At 43.7% G+C, this 21653-nt stretch overlaps 1 protein-coding gene across 2 annotated transcripts; it reads right to left on the reverse strand.

Annotated features, from left to right (window-relative positions):
• Positions 1–3314: 3314 nt before the first annotated feature.
• LOC125515200 (wall-associated receptor kinase 5-like) lies at positions 3315–6996 on the reverse strand. Of its 2 annotated transcripts, XM_048680638.1 has the most exons (5): positions 6369–6996; positions 5796–6290; positions 5186–5692; positions 4931–5026; positions 3315–4845 (listed from the first exon to the last, which is right to left on the reverse strand). In XM_048680638.1, exons 1-5 carry the CDS (start codon positions 6703–6705, stop codon positions 3605–3607), a joined length of 2676 nt encoding a protein of 891 aa, XP_048536595.1. In that variant the 5' UTR covers positions 6706–6996; the 3' UTR covers positions 3315–3604. The 2 variants fall into 2 exon arrangements, with proteins under 2 accessions (XP_048536595.1, XP_048536594.1); XM_048680637.1 differs by having other exon boundaries at positions 5796–6994.
• Positions 6997–21653: the final 14657 nt, after the last annotated feature.

Here is a 21653-nt window from a genome sequence, read left to right on the forward strand (position 1 = left end):
CATTCTTACAGCGAGCACATGGACAAGGCGTAAAACCATCCACCCGCTTGTTTGCCTCAACCGCAAGCAGAAAAGTATGCACGCCCTCAACGAACTGGGGAGAGCATCGGTCATCGTACATCCATTGCCGGCTCATCTTCATTACACAACACCGAATAGACCAAATTAATACAAGTTCATACACATAGAGTTCATACAACACTTAAATGCAACAAACAAATAACTCTCTAGCTAAAGCATTTAAATGCAAGAACAAATACGATCAAGATCGCAACTAAGGTAACAATGGATCCAACAGCATAATGATACCAAGCCTCACTATCGATGGCATATTTTCTAATCTTTCTAATCTTCAAGCGCATTTTCTCCATCTTCATCTTGTGATCATCGACGACATCGGCAACATGCAACTCCAATTCCATCTTCTCCCCCTCAATTCTTTTCAATTTTTCTGTCAAGTACTCGTTTTCTCTTTCAACTAAATTTAACCTCTCGGCAATAGGGTCGGTTGGAATTTCCGGTTCACATACCTCCTAGAAAAAATTTCTATGTCAACTTCATGGGCATAATTTGTCATAAACACGAAATGCAACTAGTTTTAAAAGAGAATATACATACCACATCCGAATCATAACAAGGACTAGGGCCGACGGGGACGGATATCAAAACCATGGCACTATATGTATAACAAACAACGTACGGGTAAGCTAATTATACGAGTAACTATATATCCAAATCACACAAACATCAATTTTTATATAAAATTTCATGAACAAGAGGCTCACCACAAGGTGGTGCCGGCGACGGGATGGTGCGGGCGATCGACGGTGGCTACGATGGAGATTTAGAAGGCACTAAGTAAACCACACCTACATATGCAAACTAAGTGTTATTTTTGACCTCAAATTGCATATAAATCAAATACTAGCACATATATATATATATCCTCCCAAATTACTAAACTCACAAATTAATCACTATATAAAGCATTGCAAGAGCTAATCTAGCAATGGGAGATGAAAGGACAAAGTTGCTAACCTTTGTGATCATTTGAATGGATGGGGGCCTTCAAATCTTGACAAATTTTGGGCAAAATGTGTGATGAGCTCGAGAGGAAGAGGGGAAGAACAGAGAGGAGAGGGGAAAGGGGAAGAACAGAGCGAGCTCGGGTGGACGAAGGGTTTATGTAGGACGACCTTTAGTACCGGTTTGTGCCAAGAACCGGTACTAAAGGGGCTGGAGGGGCCCCATTCTGACAACATCCTGCCACCACTCTCATTAGTACCGGTTCGTGGCACGAACCGGTGCTAAAGGTTCGCCACGAACCGGTACTAATGAAAGTGGCCCGGCTAGCCGTTGGAACCGGCACTAATGTATACATTAGTGCCGGCTCAAATACAAACCGGCACTAATGTGCTTCACGTTTGACCCTTTTTCTACTAGTGGTTATCTACCAGATAGACAACCTTGCAGAGGTTCATTCTTCCGGAGTTACCCCTTGTCCTTCGTACGATCGATGAAGACTTCAGAGAAAGGATGACGGCTCCATCATGATGACCTGGAGCAGAGCAATGAAGACTTCAACGTAATGGAATGACCTCTTCGATAAGAGCAACCAAGACCAAGAGGACTCGTTAGAATTTCGTAACCAAAACTTTCCCCTTAGTCCCCCTCTTAAATCTCGGGACAAGATTTCTTGTAGTGGAGGAGATTTGTAACGCCCGGATAATTAAGCTACAATAAACTCCTATTAATGATGCCATGTCATCATAATTAAAATTTGTTAATCATCACTTTGTCCCAAACCGACCTCAAATTCAAATTTAAAATACAAGTCAAATTATTATTTCCTCAAGCTACAAAACTAAAATGTTCGAATAGTTCTATAAAATTTCCCTAACCAGTGTCATGTTGATACCAACATGGTTTGACTCACAAATAAATTCCTAGGAAATTAATAAGTGGTCCAAAAGCATTTAAATTGGCCTCTATAAAATAAGCAAATATTTATATTGTTCCAAATGATGTGAAACCTTGTGTGTGGTCTCAAAATATTGCCTACTAATTATGTGCCAAATTTCAAGTTGAACTAAATTAAATTACTCTGGCAATTAAGTAGAAAGCAGTACCGAATTAATTTAGCAGAAAAAAAAGAAAATTGGCCAAGTGCACACTGTGCACTAGAAGCCTAGTCCTACAGTAGCACTGCCCAAGCCCACCAGGGCCTTCTCCATCTCCCCGCGTACACAGGAAATAGAGGCTTTGGAGTGGCGGCCATCCACCCCGCTGAGGCTACCAATGTCGCCGTGTCGACCACCCGACGCACCCCCGACGCCCTACAAGACCACCTCATCGCCTTAGACAAACCCTAGACCACCGCTTCTTCCCCCTCGCGTCGTTTTTCTTCCTTGAAACTCTCGGCCAAAGCTTTGTTGCCATGGCCGCCTTTGCCCGCGCGCTCTCCGTCGACTCCATGCCCTAGGGCCTCGTCCACGAGCTCCGCCACCTCCGCCGCTTCTTCCTCGTCCACGAACTCGAGCCCAGAGCCGCTGCATCATGCGGATCGCGGTCTTCTTCAACCTCCGGTCGCCGCGGCTTCGCCCTCGATCTGCGTCACCTCGTCCACCCCGGCCTCGTACGATCTCACCATCGGCCCTCCCCCGGTGAGCAGCGTCGATTCCCCCTCTTTCCCCCTCAATCCGTCGTTGTAGCCACTGTTCACGACCTCATGTGGCCGCGCACGTAGCGCCTCTGCCCGCACCTGTCCTCGCGCCCCTCCGGCTGGTGGCCATGTGCCCGCCACTGGACGCACCCACACGCGTGCGCCTACGCCACCGCTCGCGCGCCCCTGGCCCTCCCTTGGCTGAACATCTCTTATTGGTCACAAGCATACTTCCTCAAAGTCGCTCTTTTTTTCATGGTAATACGTGTCTCATCCATACAATGAAGGTCAAGGTACAAGTCACATAGACACATACTTGATAAAACTGCAAACAAAGAATAACATTGGCCTTTGCAGGAGGCACCATCAACCAAGAATTAAAATTACAACCAAGATTGACGATCCCTTGAGCATGACTCCAAAGCCCATCACCTGGCATGGCCACCCCGCAGTAGACCCAAAAGGAAAATGAGACGAACTGCATCTTCATTTGAGATCGATGCATGTCCATCGCTGATATGTAGCTTTGCAGACCTCGAAAGTACCTTCCCATAGGCGATAGACCAACCAGATTCTGTCAACGGCAATGGCCAAGTCACACATTTGCCGTCACAATTTCGGTCATCACAATTAAGAATGGCAATAGCACAGATATACAACCGCAATGGAACATATGAAATTTGTTGGCAACAGTACACATATGTTCTTCTCCACCAGTCAATGATGTATCTTCAGTCATTTCTTACAAGCGTATTTGCCGCAAATATTTGTACACAATTGGCATGAGCTTACAAATTTATTCTGCAGATACACAGGAAGCAAATCTACATGACATATTCTCCTCTAAAATTAACTATGTAACATAATATGTCTCCATAGCAAATAAATGGTAATTCAAATGAATACTATGAAAGACGTGATTGTGGTAATGCTCATATCTACTTAGCGTGGCAAAGTGACTGAGGATGCAAGTTCTTGCTCTAGACTGTAGCAACTGGAGATGCCTTTAGATGTCAAATTACCAGCATTGGCAACATTCATCTGTGCACCAGAGTTACTAACCTTTGGGCATAAAAAATGCCCAATATCTTCATCAATAGCTGTGAGGGTTTTGCATTTTCTTAGCCTCTTAGTTCTCAGGAATTGCAACCTCATATCTACTTCTTTCATAGTAGGTCTGTCTCTTCTTCTGAGTCTCAAGCATGCTTCTGTAAGTGAGCAAATATCATCAATCTCTTCTGGGTTTGCCTCTTTGACAACCTGAGGATCCATTATTTCCATTATAGCTCCCTCTTGCAATCCTTCCACAAAATACTGGGACAAGTTTTGCTTTGCACCTTGATCATTGATAAAAATTGGCTTTTTTCTTGTCAAAAGTTCCACAAGTATTACTCCGAAACTATACACATCACTCTTTTCAGTTAGCTGCCCAGTATGGTAATACTCTGGATCTAGGTAACCAAATGTTCCTTGGACAATAGTGACCACATGAGTTTCATCGAGTGAAAGAGACCTTGAAGCACCAAAGTCGGAAACCTTTGTTGTGAAGTTACTATCCATTAGTATGTTAGAAGATTTCACGTCTCTATGGAAAATTGGTATTGCAGCAGCCGAGTGTAGATATGCAAGTGCTCCGGCTGCTTCTAATGCAATCCTGACGCGGTCATCCCATGACAGCAAGCATTGTCCGCTAATGTCATTGTGAAGAAGGTCATGCAAAGTACCGTTAGATATGAACTCGTACACCAACAAAGGCACCTCAGATTCGAGGCAACAACCAAATAGCTTTACCACATTGCGATGAATGATTTGAGATAAGATAACAACCTCATTGATAAACTGGTCTGTCTCTATTTGCTCCACAATTTTTGATTTTTTAATAGCCACCACCCGTTGATCAGATAAAATACCTTTATAAACTGTACCGTGTCCTCCATGACCAAGAACACGAGTGGCATCAAAGTTGTTGGTTGCCTTCTCTAGTTCCTCCAAAGAGAATATATTTGTTTTATTTGTGGCACTTTCATCTGAGATCATCTGCTGCAAGAGTAGGCCATGATTTTTCTTGAAATATTCTTTTCGGATTCTCTTCTGCATGCCTTTCTTCCACTTTTTGGTAAATACAACTACACAGACTGCAATTACTATGGAACCAAGGCCACATCCAAATCCTGTTGCAATACCTGCATTTAATCATCACTCTCTGAGTCACTCTGCATTTCATTAGTTTTTAATTGCAATGATGAGATTTTGCTAGTTATGAATTACCCAAAAGAAGATTGCGGTTCTTCATGCATGTGTAGCCTCCATGAAAATTTTGACATGTCTGATTGCAGTAGTTTGGCAGTGAGCATTCATCGATATCTGTACAAAACTCTCATTGGTCATATATTAGTGGCGAATGTATTACTACAGGCTAAAAAATGCCAGATTAAATGCGTGATGGTTTCATAAATTTTCTAAATATTTGTAGGCATGAGAGCAACATTAGTGCAGAATGAAGGGTGATGAAGAGGATCGGACCTCTGCAACCGTCGTTGACGTACGGGTTTCCTTGGAAGCCTGAAGAACACTTGCAACGATATCCCATAAATATTTCCCCGTAGGTGACATTTAGGCAATAGCTGTAGGAACTGCGGCATGCATACATAGTACCCTTTTGCATAGCTATATGACAAGTTAAATTGGCAACTGCCCACTTTATAAGATGGTTGTCAGATTCCATTGAGAAATAAAACTCATCTTCCATAGGGTCCTCGAATACATATCCATTTTGAGTGTAGATTAAAATTTCCTCTTTTTCATTATGTCCATTCACCATGTTGCTAACAGTCAGAGTCCCATCTTCTACAGATAAATTAGTAACATAATATTGTGCACCTTCTGAGAAAGAAAGTGTGAGATTATCATATGTACAATTCAGATGAAATTTTTGGTTTGCAAAGCAACCTTCTTGGAGCCCAAAGGGGAAGGGAACAGTAATGGGTCCACATGATGCGGGACAGTGTTCTTTGGGCTTGGGATTATAATCTGCTCCACAGTAAATAGACACAGATAGTAAGAACAAGAGGATGAAGGATAAATAGAAGCGAATTTTAACTCCTTTTGGTGAAAAAAGTAGGGCAGGAAGCACCTTCTTGTCGCATGCATCCATCTAAAATGTAAGGGTTGCCTCCACTATAAGAAGAGCAGTCACATTGGTAACCACCGTATGAAGAATCCCGACAACTGCTACCGTTGCTACAGGCATAGCTTTTGTTCTTCAGTTGTGCACTTACACAGCTTGGTTGGTCCATGATGGCAAGTCTAAGCGACGCGTCATCAATTATGCTTGCATTTGTCCAACTAGAGAAAAGATCGGTTGTATTATAACTGTAAGAATATGGATCTCTTGACACTAAAGCCATGATGCCAGGGTGGAACCAATCTGACTGTGTTGCAGTAGTATTAATGCTGACAAGATTTGCGTGAAAGCCTGGCAGATCACTTGCAAACGGGATGAGGCAGCAGCCCTTTCCAAAACAAGGCTCTCCAGTCGGTGCCTTCTTGCCGGCGCATCTAGTCATACAAGAACCAACCATGTTTCTTGTACCATACTTGAACATGGTGACGTCCAAATCACAACCAGCTACGTACAAAGTATTATCTCTAGTTAGAGTAATACCTTTAGCAGGGGCCTTCCATATGATGTCGTACGTATTTGTACCTGACATTGTTGTAAGTTTGTAGATTATAGGGGTCGATACTACGCCGGAGTATATGTCAATGTCAGTGACCTGGAGAGTGCTGCTGCCTAAAAAGAGCCTGGGATGCTTGGTGGAGTGGTTGCAGGTGAGATCGAAGCCTTGACGGAAGCAGCCGGGCCCTATACCGAAGGGATAGGGGATGTCGACATCCCCACACCTTGGGATACAGTGAGCCAAGGAGTCATTAGAAGGGATCTTCAGGATCCCTACGGCGGCTCCAGAGACTGCGGCCGATGCTTGCGGCGCAGCTGCCGAGAACATCAGCACAAATGAAATGGCGATGAGTATCTTGCTCATCGTTGCGCTGTGCCAGTAGGCTGATTGTGTTTGGTGTTGGTGTTGGGGTTCGGTGGTTGGCTAGGCGCAATTTGTAGACAGTATAAAGGCGACCCCGGGTACGAGTCGTCTGTAGTGTCAATCAAAACAGTAAATGTAGCTAGGAATTCCAGGGCCATTATTCAAATCAGATGTGATGGTCGTTGCTAACGCCAACATGACTCGCCTATGGCCACTGCTTGCTGCTTGCTGATAGCCACATGAAAACGCAGATTTTTCTTTTCTTTTCATTCCTCACAGGGCGATCGTGCATACTTGCTTGCCGTGTGTGTGCTGCAACACGGCATTGTCTGCATCGCTATTTTTCCATTTCCCCAAAATGAAGTGGGATTTTCCAGATGCGCCATCATTAATTCGACCAGTAGAAACACGGCATGCAAATTTGCAATGACCATCAAAATCATGCAGTGATTTCGAGGGAGAATATCGACCATACATTGGTCAGCAAAGACTGTTACGATCCTGGTATATCTTGCCATTATTACAACAGCTGCACTGAATTTGCGTGGCTCGAACATATCGCTTTGTTATTCCTTACGAGGGACGAAAATCTTCCACCTCGCTCAGGAAAGAAAAAAAGAGAGAGAAATATTTATCTTTGTCCTTAGAAGACATGTTAATAATTGAACAGTATTGCGTTGATGGAACCTTGTAATATTTTTCATAATTTAGCGAGCTGCTTCGACCTTTGAGTTTTTCTGGTAGCTATAAGCTTGCACTGCAGGGGATATACTTTTCGATGATGCTTCGCTGCTTGTATCATGTCATAACGTCCAGCCGAACATCCTACAACATGCAGTGGCGACTCGGTCAAACATTTGCGTGAAAACCACAGGATAAATGCAAGGCTATACTGAATTATTTGGGAGTGGACTGAGTTGTTGATGTAATATATGTGTAAGGGCTGAGAGATGCTATATATGTGGCTCTTGTATTCAGAGGGAGTGAACCTCAAATGTCGTCGTCCGTCATTGTTTCAGTCTGTCTCGTCTTCAATATTTTCTCTATTTTTCGTTGCAACGTGCGACCTATCATCTTTTTAGTATGTATGTAGAATGTACAAGCAGCTTTTTTTGCGCGCCTGTGCTTTGAGTAAATATATAATACATTCTTTTTAAAAGTTAAAGTTAGTATAAAATTGAGTCATTTATTTTGGAACGGAAGGAGTATAATTGTGTACATATATATCTTGGCACCTTGCCGGTTGCCACAAAGTGGCAGTGGCCATGGGTGCTGTTGCTGATGGTCTTAACTTTTAATTAATAGCCTACTATTTGATTTTTCAAAACTGAATAGCCTACCACGTGGGTAACATGGCCACGAGTAATGTATCGAGTCATGGCTTTTGCTTGTACATGGCTTGACCGTGTATGCAATCTCTCTTTTTCTGCTAGTTGCGTGTCAAATAATAATAACTATGTAGGTATTTAACATATAATTTATGATATTTAACCAATGGAAAAAACTAAATGAAGTGTTGACTCAAAACAATTCCAAACCATAAACTCCTGAGTTGGAGTGACAAGAAGTCTGGCTATGCTAGCAAAGACGTCCAAATTTTTCTGACACGATGAAAGCATTGAGATGGCAGTCGGCTTCATTACAATTTGTTAGGACGATGGCGCCGACTCTAAAGTAGAGTTTTTTAAGTTCCCTATTATTCTTTATCAAGGGAATAGCTTGATGAGAAAACAGAGCATTTAAAGGGTTGTTAGCTATACTATATCTAGTGTTGTCGTATATGCTATTAACATGCTTAGTTTTTCCAAAAGACAGAAGTGTAAGAGTAGCTTCATATCCTTGATAATCATGATTTAATTAGAATTGCCATATCAATTGCTACAAAAGGAAATTTGTAAAAAAAAAACAGCTGCTACAACTGCCTTGGTCCTTTTTTTTAGAAAAGGAGGATGACCTTACACAGTCATACAACAGTAAGACTAAAGCCACTGTCTAAGAAACAAACTGTGGCTACACCTATCCAGTTGATGAAGGGGCGCAGATAGCATGGGCCTAATACCAAACAGACATCGCAGCCAAACCTAAACATCTAAGACCTGAGGTCCCAACCAGGACGCCTGCCGGGTATGGGGCACCTACCAGTCCGGCGAGCTCCTCAACCAGGATGCTAGCCGGGTATGAGGCCGCCGCAGCCGCCTGCCACTAATTCATCTTCAGAGCTGTACTGTTGCCTCAACCGTGCCAGGTCTCTCTGACATCGACGCCACCACGACGCCAGACAGCGTTGTCCTCCACCAAAGATGCCGTCCGCTGGTCCCGCGAAGCCGAGTGCACCTCCAAGAATGCCGCCCCCAAGGGGGTGACGACACATGCTTGCCGCCAACATCCGATCAGCCGATCTAGGGTTTCCCCCGAAGGTATTGAGTGGAGTTGGGAGCTTCAACTCGATGATGCCTTCATGAAGGAAACAATGGTAAGGACATCGTCATCACCAGCTCCGGCCATCGACTAAAAACCAGATTTTCACCCAGATCCGTCCCAAGAAATCCACCCGACAACATGTGCACCGTCTCGACCGCCTTCAAAGCCCCAGATACGGCCGCCTAGATTCGGCGGCCACCCGCAACAACAGTGTCACCGTAGGAGCCCTGGCGCACCAGCCACAGCCTGAGTGTGCCACCACTGGAGCCTAGGAGGAGGGCTTCCACCCCACCTCACCAAGCCGCGAGAGCTGCCGAGATGGATCCCGCGCGCTCATCACCGTCTCTGATCTGAACCAATCCATAGCGGATCGCCATCACAGATTCGCCTTGGACAGGGACTGCACCACGCCATGCCGCCGCGGGAAGCCCTAGCTTCACGAGCCGCCACCCACCAGGGCCGCTGCCCCGGGATCCAGGCAGGACATCGCCGCTGCCACTGGCCATGTTCCGCCGCCGCCGACCGACCGAGCCGCCGGCCACTGGGACCTACGCCGCCATGACCAAGCACGCCAACCGAGCAACCGGCACCACCAGATCTTCCACGAAGCCCGCCGCTCCGCCGCCTCCTCTCATCACCACACCGCGAAGGCGCCGTCGGCGGTCAGATCGGCCGCACCGTCGCGACGACGGCTTAGATCGGGGAGGAGGGCCCCTGCACCCCGGGTCACCCACCTCATCCAAAGGAACGCGGGAGGGAAGGGGGCCTCCGCCGCCGCTGTCAACCGCCCGGGGCTTTGCCCGGCGGAGGGGAGGGGAGGGAGGGGTTGGGAGTCCGGCGGCGGTGGGGCTACGGTTCCGCCCGAGCCGCCCTAGCGGGGGGCGACACGGGGGACGGGAGGAGTACACGGAAAAAGATACCCCACTAGCATGTTATGTTACATCAAAAAAGCAGGGGGAAACCCTAGCGCCGCCAAACCCTCGGCTCCCTCTCCCACCTCTCCTGCCCGCCGCCGCCGGGCAAAGCCTGGTTGGCGTCGGCGGCGGCGGGATCTCTCCTCCCTGCAGCGGCCGGACCTGGCGAGGGTGGCGTTCGGCGGCGGTTGGCGGCACGTTGGCGACGGGGCGCGCCGGCGAGGACTCAGGGGGTGACGGCAGGAGCTGCTTCCCCCGGTGGTCGCGTGGGGGGCCGTTCGGGGCGCTCCTTTGGTGGCCGTGGTCCACAACTGCGTTAGTTCTAGTGTGTGTGTTTTTTCTTTTCTTGCTATTAGTCCTAGTTCTAGTTTGAAATGGCCAGAGTACAAGTTTAAGTGGGATGATAACGTATACGGTCGGTCGAGCATATATGCTTGCCTGCCCTGTGCGTGCTGCAACTGCAGTACTAATAGTCCAGTAATGTCTACATCTCTATTTTTTCATTTCCCGAAAATGATGTGGTCTTTTCCATATGCGTCACCATTAATTCAACCAGCAGCAACACGGCATGCAAATTGGCAATGACCATCGAAATCATGAAGAGTTTCCAAGGGAGAATGTCGACCATACCTTGGTCAGCAAAGACTGTTACCATCGTGGACTAAATTTCCATGGCTCCAACATATTGCTTTGTTATTCCTTACGAGGGATTAAAATCATTCACCTCGCTCACGAAAGAACAAAAGAGAGAAATATTTATCTTTATCTTCAGAAGACAAGTTAATAATAGAGGAGTATTGCATAGGTGGGACCTTATAATAGATCTTATAAGAGAAAGTTTTGGTTTTGGTCTTTCAAGTTCCCAAAATTATAGACTTGGTCCCTCAAGATTTGTTGGTAAACATTTGGTCCTTCAAGTCTCAAAACCGGATAAGTTTGGTCCAAACATTCCAGATTCTTTTGAATTTGTTTATTAATGTTTGGATTAACTGTTCATTGGTCACACCTGTTCAACACTGGTCAAAATCTGGTTTTGGTCTACCAAAAAAACTATAGTGACCAAGTCTATACTTTTGGGGAACTTGAGGGACCAAAGCATACTTTTCTCTTTTCATAATTAAGCGAGCTGCTTCGACCTTCTACGAGTATTTGTATTTGTTTTAAGCTTGCACTACAGGTTATTTATATTTTTATGATGCTTCGCTACTTGTATTATGTCACAACGTGCAGCCGAACATCTTACAAAATGCAGTGGTGACTCGGTCAAACATTTGCTATACTGAATTATTTGGGGGTGGACTGAGTTATTGCTGTAACTAGATAACTCCCCGCGCGTTGCTGTGCGAATCTGTTGTAACAAATTTATCGAGAATAATATTGGAATATATGTGAATAATACACCTTCACATCCTCGTCATATATGAACTTCAGCGGATGAGTGGTGGAGCGAATATCCCAACAATGGTGTAAACAATCCCAAGGATTTACAATTTTACTCATCATTCCTAATTTTCTTGATGTATATTGTTCTATATATCTGCATCATACATATGTACTGAAAAGTTCTACAAATTAACGGGTGTACATTTATACAACCAAGTCTGTCTGCATCCATTTAGCGGATCTAGTAGTAAATTGACATGGTTTGATGGTATAGTGCCTTGTGGCCTTCGGACTTCGACGTAATAATTTGTTGCTTAAAAATGATAAAAAACAGGATACTCTTTTGGATACATTCTGTCCAAAATAAGTAATTCAAAAGAAATACTTTTTATGCAGATACTCCAAAAGTATCTCTTCTAAATTAAGAGTATAAACTACCCAAAGGAGACATTTTGTATTCATGCAGATACATGCAGTTGTGATTTGAGAGTGTTCTTGACTACAATTGAGGTTTTCTTTTGTGGGCGACCACAATTGAAGTTGATCAACCTAGTGATCACTAATCCATGTTTTAAGCAACAATACAACTAATTCTAGGAAGAAAGGCAGAGTAGTTCATGAGATTCTTGCATGTGTTAACACTGTCCTGCACGTGGCAAAAATACAGCGTAATTGTAAAGGTTAAACTTGTATAGTCAGCCTAGCTGTGAGAAATGAAACATGAGACTGAAGGACTAATAGGATGGATTGAAGAATTTCCAGCTCTATCCTTCTTTGCAAATCATACTTGTGCGATGGCGGAAAGCGTCGTACCTCTACTCGAGGGGACGCCGTACGTGTTTATAGGCAGGGCCGCACCTCCCTGATAGCGCATACAGTTAAGATACAATTACATCTTGGAGAGGAAGCTAGATAGAGATAAGATTAGAATGAGAAGATAAACTCTAGCTAACAACGTACCAACTACCTAAGATATGGTGCGGCAGCCACCTTGTCACGTACGTATCAATATGTTGTTTGACAATACTAACTGAAATTGCCTAAAGGAAGCAGGGATTGTCGATTAAGTTTATAGCTAATCTTTTTTACAGAAATAAATTGCAGGAAGAATCCACGGGTCTACTTCAAACAGAAGTTGCATGCTTATCCAATCTAACTACTTAAATTTAGAGATGGGAGTGTAAATAAGAAAATAAGTGCACGTGCTCATCCAGCGTAAATAAGAAAATTCAGGCATCAGTGTGAATAGCAAGATACCTAAGAAACAACGAAGTAGTGGTGTTCCTTGCCGAAAAGCCTTCGAGCACCTTTCGAGAAAATTCAAAGCCATAAGCTCGGGGGTAAGAGGGAGCATGGGAGGATGAAAACTCAAAGCGGACAACTATTCTAGAGTGCACACTGGTGACAGAGACAACGACTGGAGGATGTGGGCGCATCTGACGATGATCGCGCTATAGACATGTTTCTAACTACGAATTGGCAGCCAGGGGCGATGTACAGGCATCCCCTGCTTTGGTGTCTTATCGTTCTCCTGGCTCAGTTGATTTAGATGAATGGACTTGAAGCTGAAACGGTGGACCTGCAGAGCAGTTTCAACATCGGCATTTGATTGTGGTGGAAAATTGTATCAGATCAAGTCGAAAGGGAGACGAAAAGAAAAGATTTGCAACATATTAATAATTGTTGTCGCTATTTACTTGGATCCCTATATGTGTCTGTACTTTTTAAAAGCCATAATGAAAAGCTAAGCGGGGGAGATGAGAAACTGGTGTAGGACGCAGAGAGGGAGTGATGGGGATCCGAAGCGCTGCAGTTGATCCTTTTTGGCTCGATCAGTCTGTGTGTTACGGCCGGAACGAAACACATGAGAGGATGATTTCAATCGGTTGTTTATCCTTAATGTGACCTTTTTTATAAGAAAGAAATACTGAAAATTGAACAAATTCTGAAGAACAGGGTGCAGAACCTACCGACGTGCCCAGAAATTAGCTCTCCTTGTCACAAAAACCTATCACGGACACAAATGAGCGGGATGTTCTACTCACACGAGGTCAACTTGCCCAAAAAATGGCTACCATTGCCACAGATGCGGGTGGGTCAGCATCCCCAGACCCAGATACATCCATCCACCTGTTGGACCGAACAAAAAACCAGTCAATCATCAATGAATCAATGAACTAACCAACGCTTTGTGCTTGGTGACTGGACTCTATCTGGCACTGAAGAACGACGATGTACCAGCCACTCGCGGTGCCCCTGGACGCACATGTGGCCGAGGTCGATGTAGTTGACAGAGATCTGTTGCAGGGCGAGGCCGGGGTGGAGGCCGCCGTCGACGGAGCCCCTGACGATGGGGCCGAGGTGACCTAGACCGGCCGTTGTGCCAGAGGCAGTGAGCATCCCAGGACAGGCAGATTTTGCCGGAGGAGCGCCTCACGCAGAGATGGATCCGACGCCGACGACGCACGCATCACACCGGCAAGGGTTAATCCTGGTAAGCAGCGGCGGTGACTTGGACCGGCGGTTGTGCCAGAGGCAGTGAGCAGCGCAGGATGGTCGGGTTGTGCCAGAGGAGCGCCTCACGCTGAGATGGATGCCCGCCGGGGGATACAGTAGAACGGGGGAAGTTTTTCTGTACGAGGAGCGGTGGATGTGTTGACTTTGCGAAGCGCTGAATCAGGGTGAGAGACGCTCAGGTTGCGGTGGGTCCTTAGCAAGTAACTGATGCTCATGTGGCAGGGGCATTGTAGGGTTGGTCCCATATGTAGGTCAATTAAACAATGCTAATGTGGCAAATGTGCTGAGGTGGATAGGCTGCATGTTCAGATAAATCATATTGTGGGGATGAACTTCTTAAATACTCCATATAGGATATATGTGGAAGGGTTGAGAGACGCTATATCTGTGATTCTCTGCTCGACGTGTATCGAAAGGGAATGGGCCTCAAATGTCGTTGTCCGTCATTGTTTCAATCGGTCTCTTCATTGATATCTATCTATCTACCTATCTATACATCTATACTAATTTACGACTCCCTACAAATTACTATGTTAATTACAAATTAAGGACTATTAATTAAGTGGGACCGAGTTATTGGGACCGAGTTATTACGATGTAAATTAACCCACATAATTCTAGAATGAAATTATGATCAAGCTTGGAAAAAAAATAAGTGACGAGAAGGCCCACAAACCTTTAGAGATCAGACACATTAAGCTAGGGAGAATGGTGGCCAACCAACATGGCCACGTGGCTCATGCTAGTTGGCCGTGGCAAAAAACTTTTTGATTTTTGTGGAAGATGAAATTGATAAACATTTTGATTTTTTTGGAAGATGAAATTAAGACATCTTTTTCTTTTGAGAAAAGTCTTTTTGGAGATTATTTTTGAAAGATGGAAGTGAGACTTTTGTTTCTTTTTCATTTTAATAATTTTTTTAGGCTTTTTTTTTCTTTTTGCGATGGATGTGATGTTCACGTGTTGTGAGAAAGTCTTCTTTTTAATTTTAAGATAGAATTGAGGATTTTTCTTTGAGAGGGGGAAATACACGCATAACTTCATCTCAAGAGGCCCGCAATGGCGGGCCCCAACCACTAGCGGAAATATAAGCGGAAGTAGAAAGCCCATAATGTTTCCATTGTTGAAGAAATAGAAGCCGAAGGAGATGAGATCAACGAAATATTAAGGAGCGCTCCTTTCAAGCACTGCGAGCAACAGTTCGGAAGCGCTCCGAGCGACCAGTGTCGTGCGCGGAGCGACCCTACGGGCAAAAACTAGCTGATGCGGTTCTTTCCCGGTTTTCCCTTTTCTATTTCTGGTTTTTTACCTTTTATAGTTTGCCCCTTGTAGTACTTTTGTTTTCTGTTTTTCCCATTCCGTGTGATAGCACAAGGAAAAACCTAGCAACCGGGTTGTTGGTTCCGTATTTCTCTTTATTTTTTCCATTATATTTTCAGAAAATGAAGATTTGTGGGGTAATTACGAGTGAGGGCTTCCAAAACTATCAAATATGCACTTTAGACACTAGTAGAAAAAGGGACTAATGTGAAGCACATTAGTCCCGGTTTGCAACTAAACCGACACTAATGTGACTATTAGTGCCGGTTCCAACGGCTAGACGGTCGGCGTTCATTAGTACCGGTTCGTGCCGAACTTTAGTACCGTTTCATGCCACGAACCGATACAAAAGAGGAAGTGGCTGGCTGTTGTTAGGCTGGGTTTCCGACAAGCCCCTTTAGTACCGGTTCTTGGCATGAACCGGTACTAAAGAGGTTGTGGCAGGCTGTTTTTTGTCCAACCTCGCTCCCCTAACAGGGTTTTTACCACCTTAAATATGTTACTTCTCAAACTATCACAAGCATTTGGTCTTCATTGAACTCTATGTGTAGAATTTGTGACCGCAATATGAGTCTTTACCGGTTTCTAAACCGTTGAGGACTCATATTGACAATCCAGATTGTACACAAAAAGATTATTGATGATCAATGTATTTTTGATGTATATTTTTACATGTTTACACCCTCACTCTCTCCTCTCTCCACTCACACTCACACTCACTCGGTCTCCCCCCTCGATCCCTCCACGCCGGTCCTCCCCCGCCGGCCGCCCCTCACTCTCTCCTGACCTAGCATGTGCAAAATGAACTCTGAAAAGGTTGAGACTTAGCCCTGAAATTAAAAAGCACTACAAATGAACTCTGAAAAGGTTGAAACTTGGCATGGTATCATCATTTCACACGCATAGCATGTGCAAAAAATAGAGAGGGTCACGGCAAAAACTGGATGCACTTCGTGTATAAACTGGACAATCTCTTTCGAAGTATCAGGGTTTCGGACGAAAACTCATCTGTTACACCGGCAATTCAAAATTTTAATAACTTTTTACAACTCCGGATTTTTTTGCGTTCAGCATGCATCATTCAAAGCCATGTCATCAACTTACAACCATTTCTGACATAATTTGCTATTTTTAATGCATTTACTGATTTGTTATAAGCTATATGGCTCTGAAATTGAAAAATACTACAAATGAACTCTAAAAAGGTTGAAACTTGGCATGGTGTCATCATTTCACCCGCATAGCATGTGCAAAAAAGTAGAGAGGTTCACAGAAAAAACTAGATGCACTTCGTGTACAAACTGGACAATCTCTTTCGAAGTATTAGGGTTTCGGACGAAAATTCATCTGTTACACCGACAATTTAAAATTTTAATAACTTATTACAACTCCGGACTTTTTTTGCGTTCAACATGCACCATTCAAAGCCACGTCATCAACTATCAACCGTTTCTGACATAATTTGCTATTTTTAATGCATTTACTAATTTGTTTTGAGCTAAATGGCCCAGAAATTGAAAAGCACTACAAAAATAAACTCTGAAAAGGTTGAAACTTGGCATGGTGTCATCATTTCCCCCGCATAGCATGTGCAAAAAAGTAGAGAGGGTCACGGCAAAAACTGGATGCACTTCGTGTACAAACTGGACAATCTTTTTCGAAGTATCAGGGTTTCGGACTAAAACTCATCTGTTACACCGGCAATTCAAAATTTAAATAACTTATTACAACTCCGAACTTTTTTGCGTTCAGCATGCACCAATCAAAGCCACCTCATCAACTTTCACCCCTTTCTGACATAATTTGCTATTTTTAATGCATTTACTGATTTATTTCGAGCTAAATGGCCCTGAAAGTGAAAAGCACTAGAAATGAACTCTGAAAAGGTTGAAACTTGGCACGGTGTCATCATTTCACCCGCATAGCATGTGCAAAAAGTAGAGAGGGTCACGGCAAAAACTGGATGCACTTCGTGTACAAACTGGACAATCTCTTTCGAAGTATCAGGGTTTTGGACGAAAACTCATCTGTTACATCGGCAATTCAAAATTTTAATAACTAATTACAACTCCAGACGTATTACCAATTTGAATATAATAATAAAAGACACTAATATTAAACATAAGCAAAAATAATCACTGAAAAAACTATTTTTAAAGTTAAGTTATTCACAAACTAGTGATTCACACAAATTTCAAATAATTCGAATTTAAACTATTCAAATTTGTTGTACCTAAAGCATAAATATTCACAAAGAAAGTCTAAATATAGCAAAAAACTACTTAGAAATAAATAGAAGAAAATATATAAAGTAGCAAAGAAAAAACATTATTTGCGCGCTGCCCAATGGGCCTGCTCGACCTTGGGCGTGCTTATGCAGGCCCATAAGGCCCAGCAGGCTCACACGGCAGCGCGGCAAAGTTAGGCTCAGAAGCCTGCTTTAGAGAGGAGCTCGAAGGAGCAGCCGCGGCTGAGTTTATAAACCAGTGCGGCCGCCCTTTGCTCGGCGATGTGGGACTAAATTTTGTGCACCGTGGAACGGGAGCGCACCCTCGTTAGTACTCTTTAGTACCAGTTGGAGCCACGAACCGGTGCTAAAGAGGATGCGCTTCCCGCCGCTCGGGCTGCCAAATTTGACCTTTAGTATCAGTTGGTGGCTCCAACCGGTACTAAAGACCTCTCCTATATAAGCTGCACTTATGAAAATTTTCAGAGTCTTCGTCGCGCCCGTCCCTGCGCTTCCCGCGTCGCCGCCCCAGCCCGTCGCCGTTGTCACCGCCCCCGTCATCGCCGCCCCAGCCCATCACCGTCATCGCCACCCCCGTCATCGCCGCCCCAGCCCATCGCGCCATCATCGCCCACCCACGCGCGTCGCCGCCCCCGTGATCGCCGTCCCAGCCTGTCGCCGTCGTCGCCGCCTGCGTCGCCCGCCCGCGTTGCCCCCCGTTATCGTCGCCCCCGTCGCCGCCCCGCCCGGTAAACACACACGCACATATACAGTACACACACACACAAAGTAAACACACACACTGACATATTTTCAAGATCATTTTTTTTCGTTTTCTATTTTTTAGTTTATTATACTTTTATTTTATAAAAGTAGAACTAGTTTATTTTTAATAGAACTAGTTTATTTTTAGTAAGTGCTTAGTTGAATTAGTTGAACTATTTGAATTAATGGAACTAGTTGAATTAGTTGAATTAGATATATTAATGTTAGATGAATTAGATACACATTAAATTTAGGTATATGAGATTTGATCTTCTAATTAAAAACTTTACTATATAGAACTAGCTACTTTATATTTAGGTATATGAGATTTGATCATTTAGTTGAATTAGTTGAACTAATTGAATTAATTAGTAGAACTAGTTGAATTAGTTGAATTGATAGAACTAATAAGTGTTTAATGTTTCACCTATGGACATAGGAAATGTCATCTGACGACGAAAATAATTTCAGTATGTGCGAATACTACGAAGACCAGCGCGGCCAGTGCGACATAAATTTCCTAGTTGATGATACGCAATTCAGCATCAAGATGGATGAGACCTTCGAAGTTGATAGAGTAAGTCACAACGACAAGTCTTTTTTTGTAATTAAGCATGACTTATGCTTCATTTACTTCAACTTATAATTTTAAATTTCCACTATTCAACTAGCGTATCACCTGCCATGTAAGACTTTTGTCTTGGATAAGGTATGTTTTAGTCCTAACAAAACTATGGAGGTAAAGAGAGCTTACTTGAAGACCGAGAATGGTTATACCTTCAACGTCAAATTATACAATGCAGACACCTACACTTACTTTGAATGCAAAACTTGGCAAGCACTATGCAAGGCTTATGCATTTGAGCCTGATATGTTTATCACCTTTGATATTCGTCCCAAAGATGATATTGAAGGTAATAGAGACATTTGGGAAGATGTGCAGACGCCTCCGGTTCTACCATTATGTGAGTTTTTTCAACGATATTTATGTCTTCGATATTGTTTATTCAAAAATAGTTGACAACTAATTTCTATTGACAGCTTATTTCCATTCAAGCAAACATGTCCATGCTTGGTAGATAGGACCGTCCACTGTCCCGGGGCTGAACTAAACTGCGAGTAGATAAGTCATTATGTTTCATGGCTTGAGAATCTTGATGCTGTCAAGACAAATTATTTTCCAGAATTTGAAAATCTTAGTACGCAAAACGTGCGACCAATAGTGATCGTATTGAAATACGGTCACATCTATTTAGGAAAGATGGTAAGATTTTTACTATTTGTCCTCAGTGCATCTTTTGCATACATTATTTTTCAAGCTAAACTTCATTGCTAAGTATTGTTACTATACGATGTTCGTCAACAGGGACTCCCGATGACAGTTGTGCCTCAGTGGATCGGTACTAAAGGTCGCATGTCAATGGTTAGCTTACGGCGAAGACATCCTACAATGTACATGAGTGCATTCAGGATTTCTAAAAGCGAGGCATGCTTAATAGTGAAATATTCGAGCAAAATTGTTAATGATCGCAGAGAAGTACTAGGGAGCAGCAATCAGAAGCGCGGCCCATGATTAAGAGACAGGTTCATCTGCATGCTCCAATATGATGAATCAGGAGAGAGCTATACATGTTCTATGCTATTTTACCTCAGAGAGAGCAGCAGGAGTGATTAGCTAGTTCATGCTCTTAGTACTTGTCCTCTCATCTCCGTGTTCTACGTCATGAACTTAATCTCAAAGAGTGATTTGCTTTTGTGATCTTATGAACGCTTATAATCTCATGACCATGTTGAACTCGATGATATCTTTATTTCTGGTACAAGTGAATGTTTCTTTTTTAAGCTAGTGTTGGTGGTGATTAGATAGCGGTAATGACTATGATGATTAAATAGGTAATGACGACTATATATGATGATTTTCAGCTAGCTAGTGTACTATTGTTGGTGATGATATGATGCAAGAGTTTTTATATTAATATGATGATGATGATGATGAGTTATTATATCATTTATGAAAGAAACTGTAGATTAGTTTCAACTGGATGGATCCTAGATAAGTGATCAAGTATATGTCATATCCATATTACTTGATCACCTATATGCCATATCCATATCAAGTAATATGGATATGGCATATACTTGATCACTTAGCTAGGATCCATGCATCTAGTCCAAACTAATCTGTGATACTTTCACCTAATGATTTAACAACTCATTATAATGTAAAAACAATCTGTAAATTAAATTGAAAACACAAAATTAAAGGAAAAATAAAAAATAAAACCAACCCCCCCCCAAACATTTAGTACCGGTTGGTGTTACCAACCGGTACTAATGGTCTCCCCGCATCCGGGCCTGGCTCGTGTCACGTGGTGGCACTTTAGTGGCGGTTCGTGCCGAACCGGTAGTAAAGGGGGGAACTTAGTCCCCACCCTTTAGTGCTGGTTACAGAACCGGCACTAAAGACCCTTACGAACCGGTGCTAAATCCCGCTTCTGCACTAGTGAGATAATATCACGGCTCCTCCGGCGCGTGGCTTTTGCTCTCCTTCGACTCGCTAAATTTTCATAAACATCTTGAAGGGGGAGGGGAGGCATTGGTCGAAGTGTGTGTTCGTCGTGCAACGTGTTTGGTCGTGCAGTCGGTTGCATCCGGCTTCTCTGGCACATGGCGTTTCCGGCGCACGGCTCGTTACATTTTCATAAACATCTTGAAGGGGGGCATAGGTCGAAGTGTGTGTTGGTCGTGCAGCGTGTTTGGTCGAGGGCTTCACAAGCGCATTCACCGTGGAGGCGAACTCGATGAGCTGGCAGTACCGAATTCCTTAGCCAGCGATGACATGCTCGCTGAGCTAAAAAAGTAGAAGGGGTTGATCGTCGGCTTGGTGAAGCTATTGGAGGAAAGCGATGCCTCGGTTGAGGCGACGACCGTTAATCGTGCAACTTATGCGTGACAACGCGAAGCTCTGCAACGAGTAGGACAAGTAGAAGGAGGAGGCTGTGATATGTCTCCAACGTATATATAATTTTGATTGTTTTTATGCTATTTATTATCAATCTTGGATGGTGTATATGCATTTTTATGCTATTTTATATCATTTTTTGGAACTAACTAGTAACCTAGTGCCCAGTGTCAGTTTCTGTATTTTTGCTTGTTTTTGGCTTTTTCAGAAAACAATATTAAACGAACTCCAAACGGGATGAAACTTTATGATGATTTTTTCTGCATCAAATGGGACCCTAGAAGATTTGGGAGACCTATGGGAGAGCCACGAGCTCACATGGCACACCCCCTGAGCTCGTGGGGCCCACATAGCTCTCACCTAATTCAACCTCTATAAATTCACATATAATAGGGAGTCACCTGGAAGCCTTCTACGGTACTCCGCCGGAGGGGGAATC

Source organism: Triticum urartu, chromosome 6, assembly GCF_003073215.2.
Source record: "Triticum urartu cultivar G1812 chromosome 6, Tu2.1, whole genome shotgun sequence".
In the NCBI taxonomy this organism is placed as follows: Eukaryota; Viridiplantae; Streptophyta; class Magnoliopsida; order Poales; family Poaceae; genus Triticum; species Triticum urartu.

Coding starts and splice junctions, on each gene's coding strand:
- LOC125515200 (XM_048680637.1), bottom strand. CDS start 6,705: ATGAGCAAGATACTCATCGCCATTTCATTTGTGCTGATGTTCTCGGCA. Junction 5,693..5,795: donor TGGATGCATGCGACAAGAAG/GTGCTTCCTGCC, acceptor ACTGTGGAGCAG/ATTATAATCCCAAGCCCAAA. Junction 5,027..5,185: donor CGTCAACGACGGTTGCAGAG/GTCCGATCCTCT, acceptor AGTTTTGTACAG/ATATCGATGAATGCTCACTG.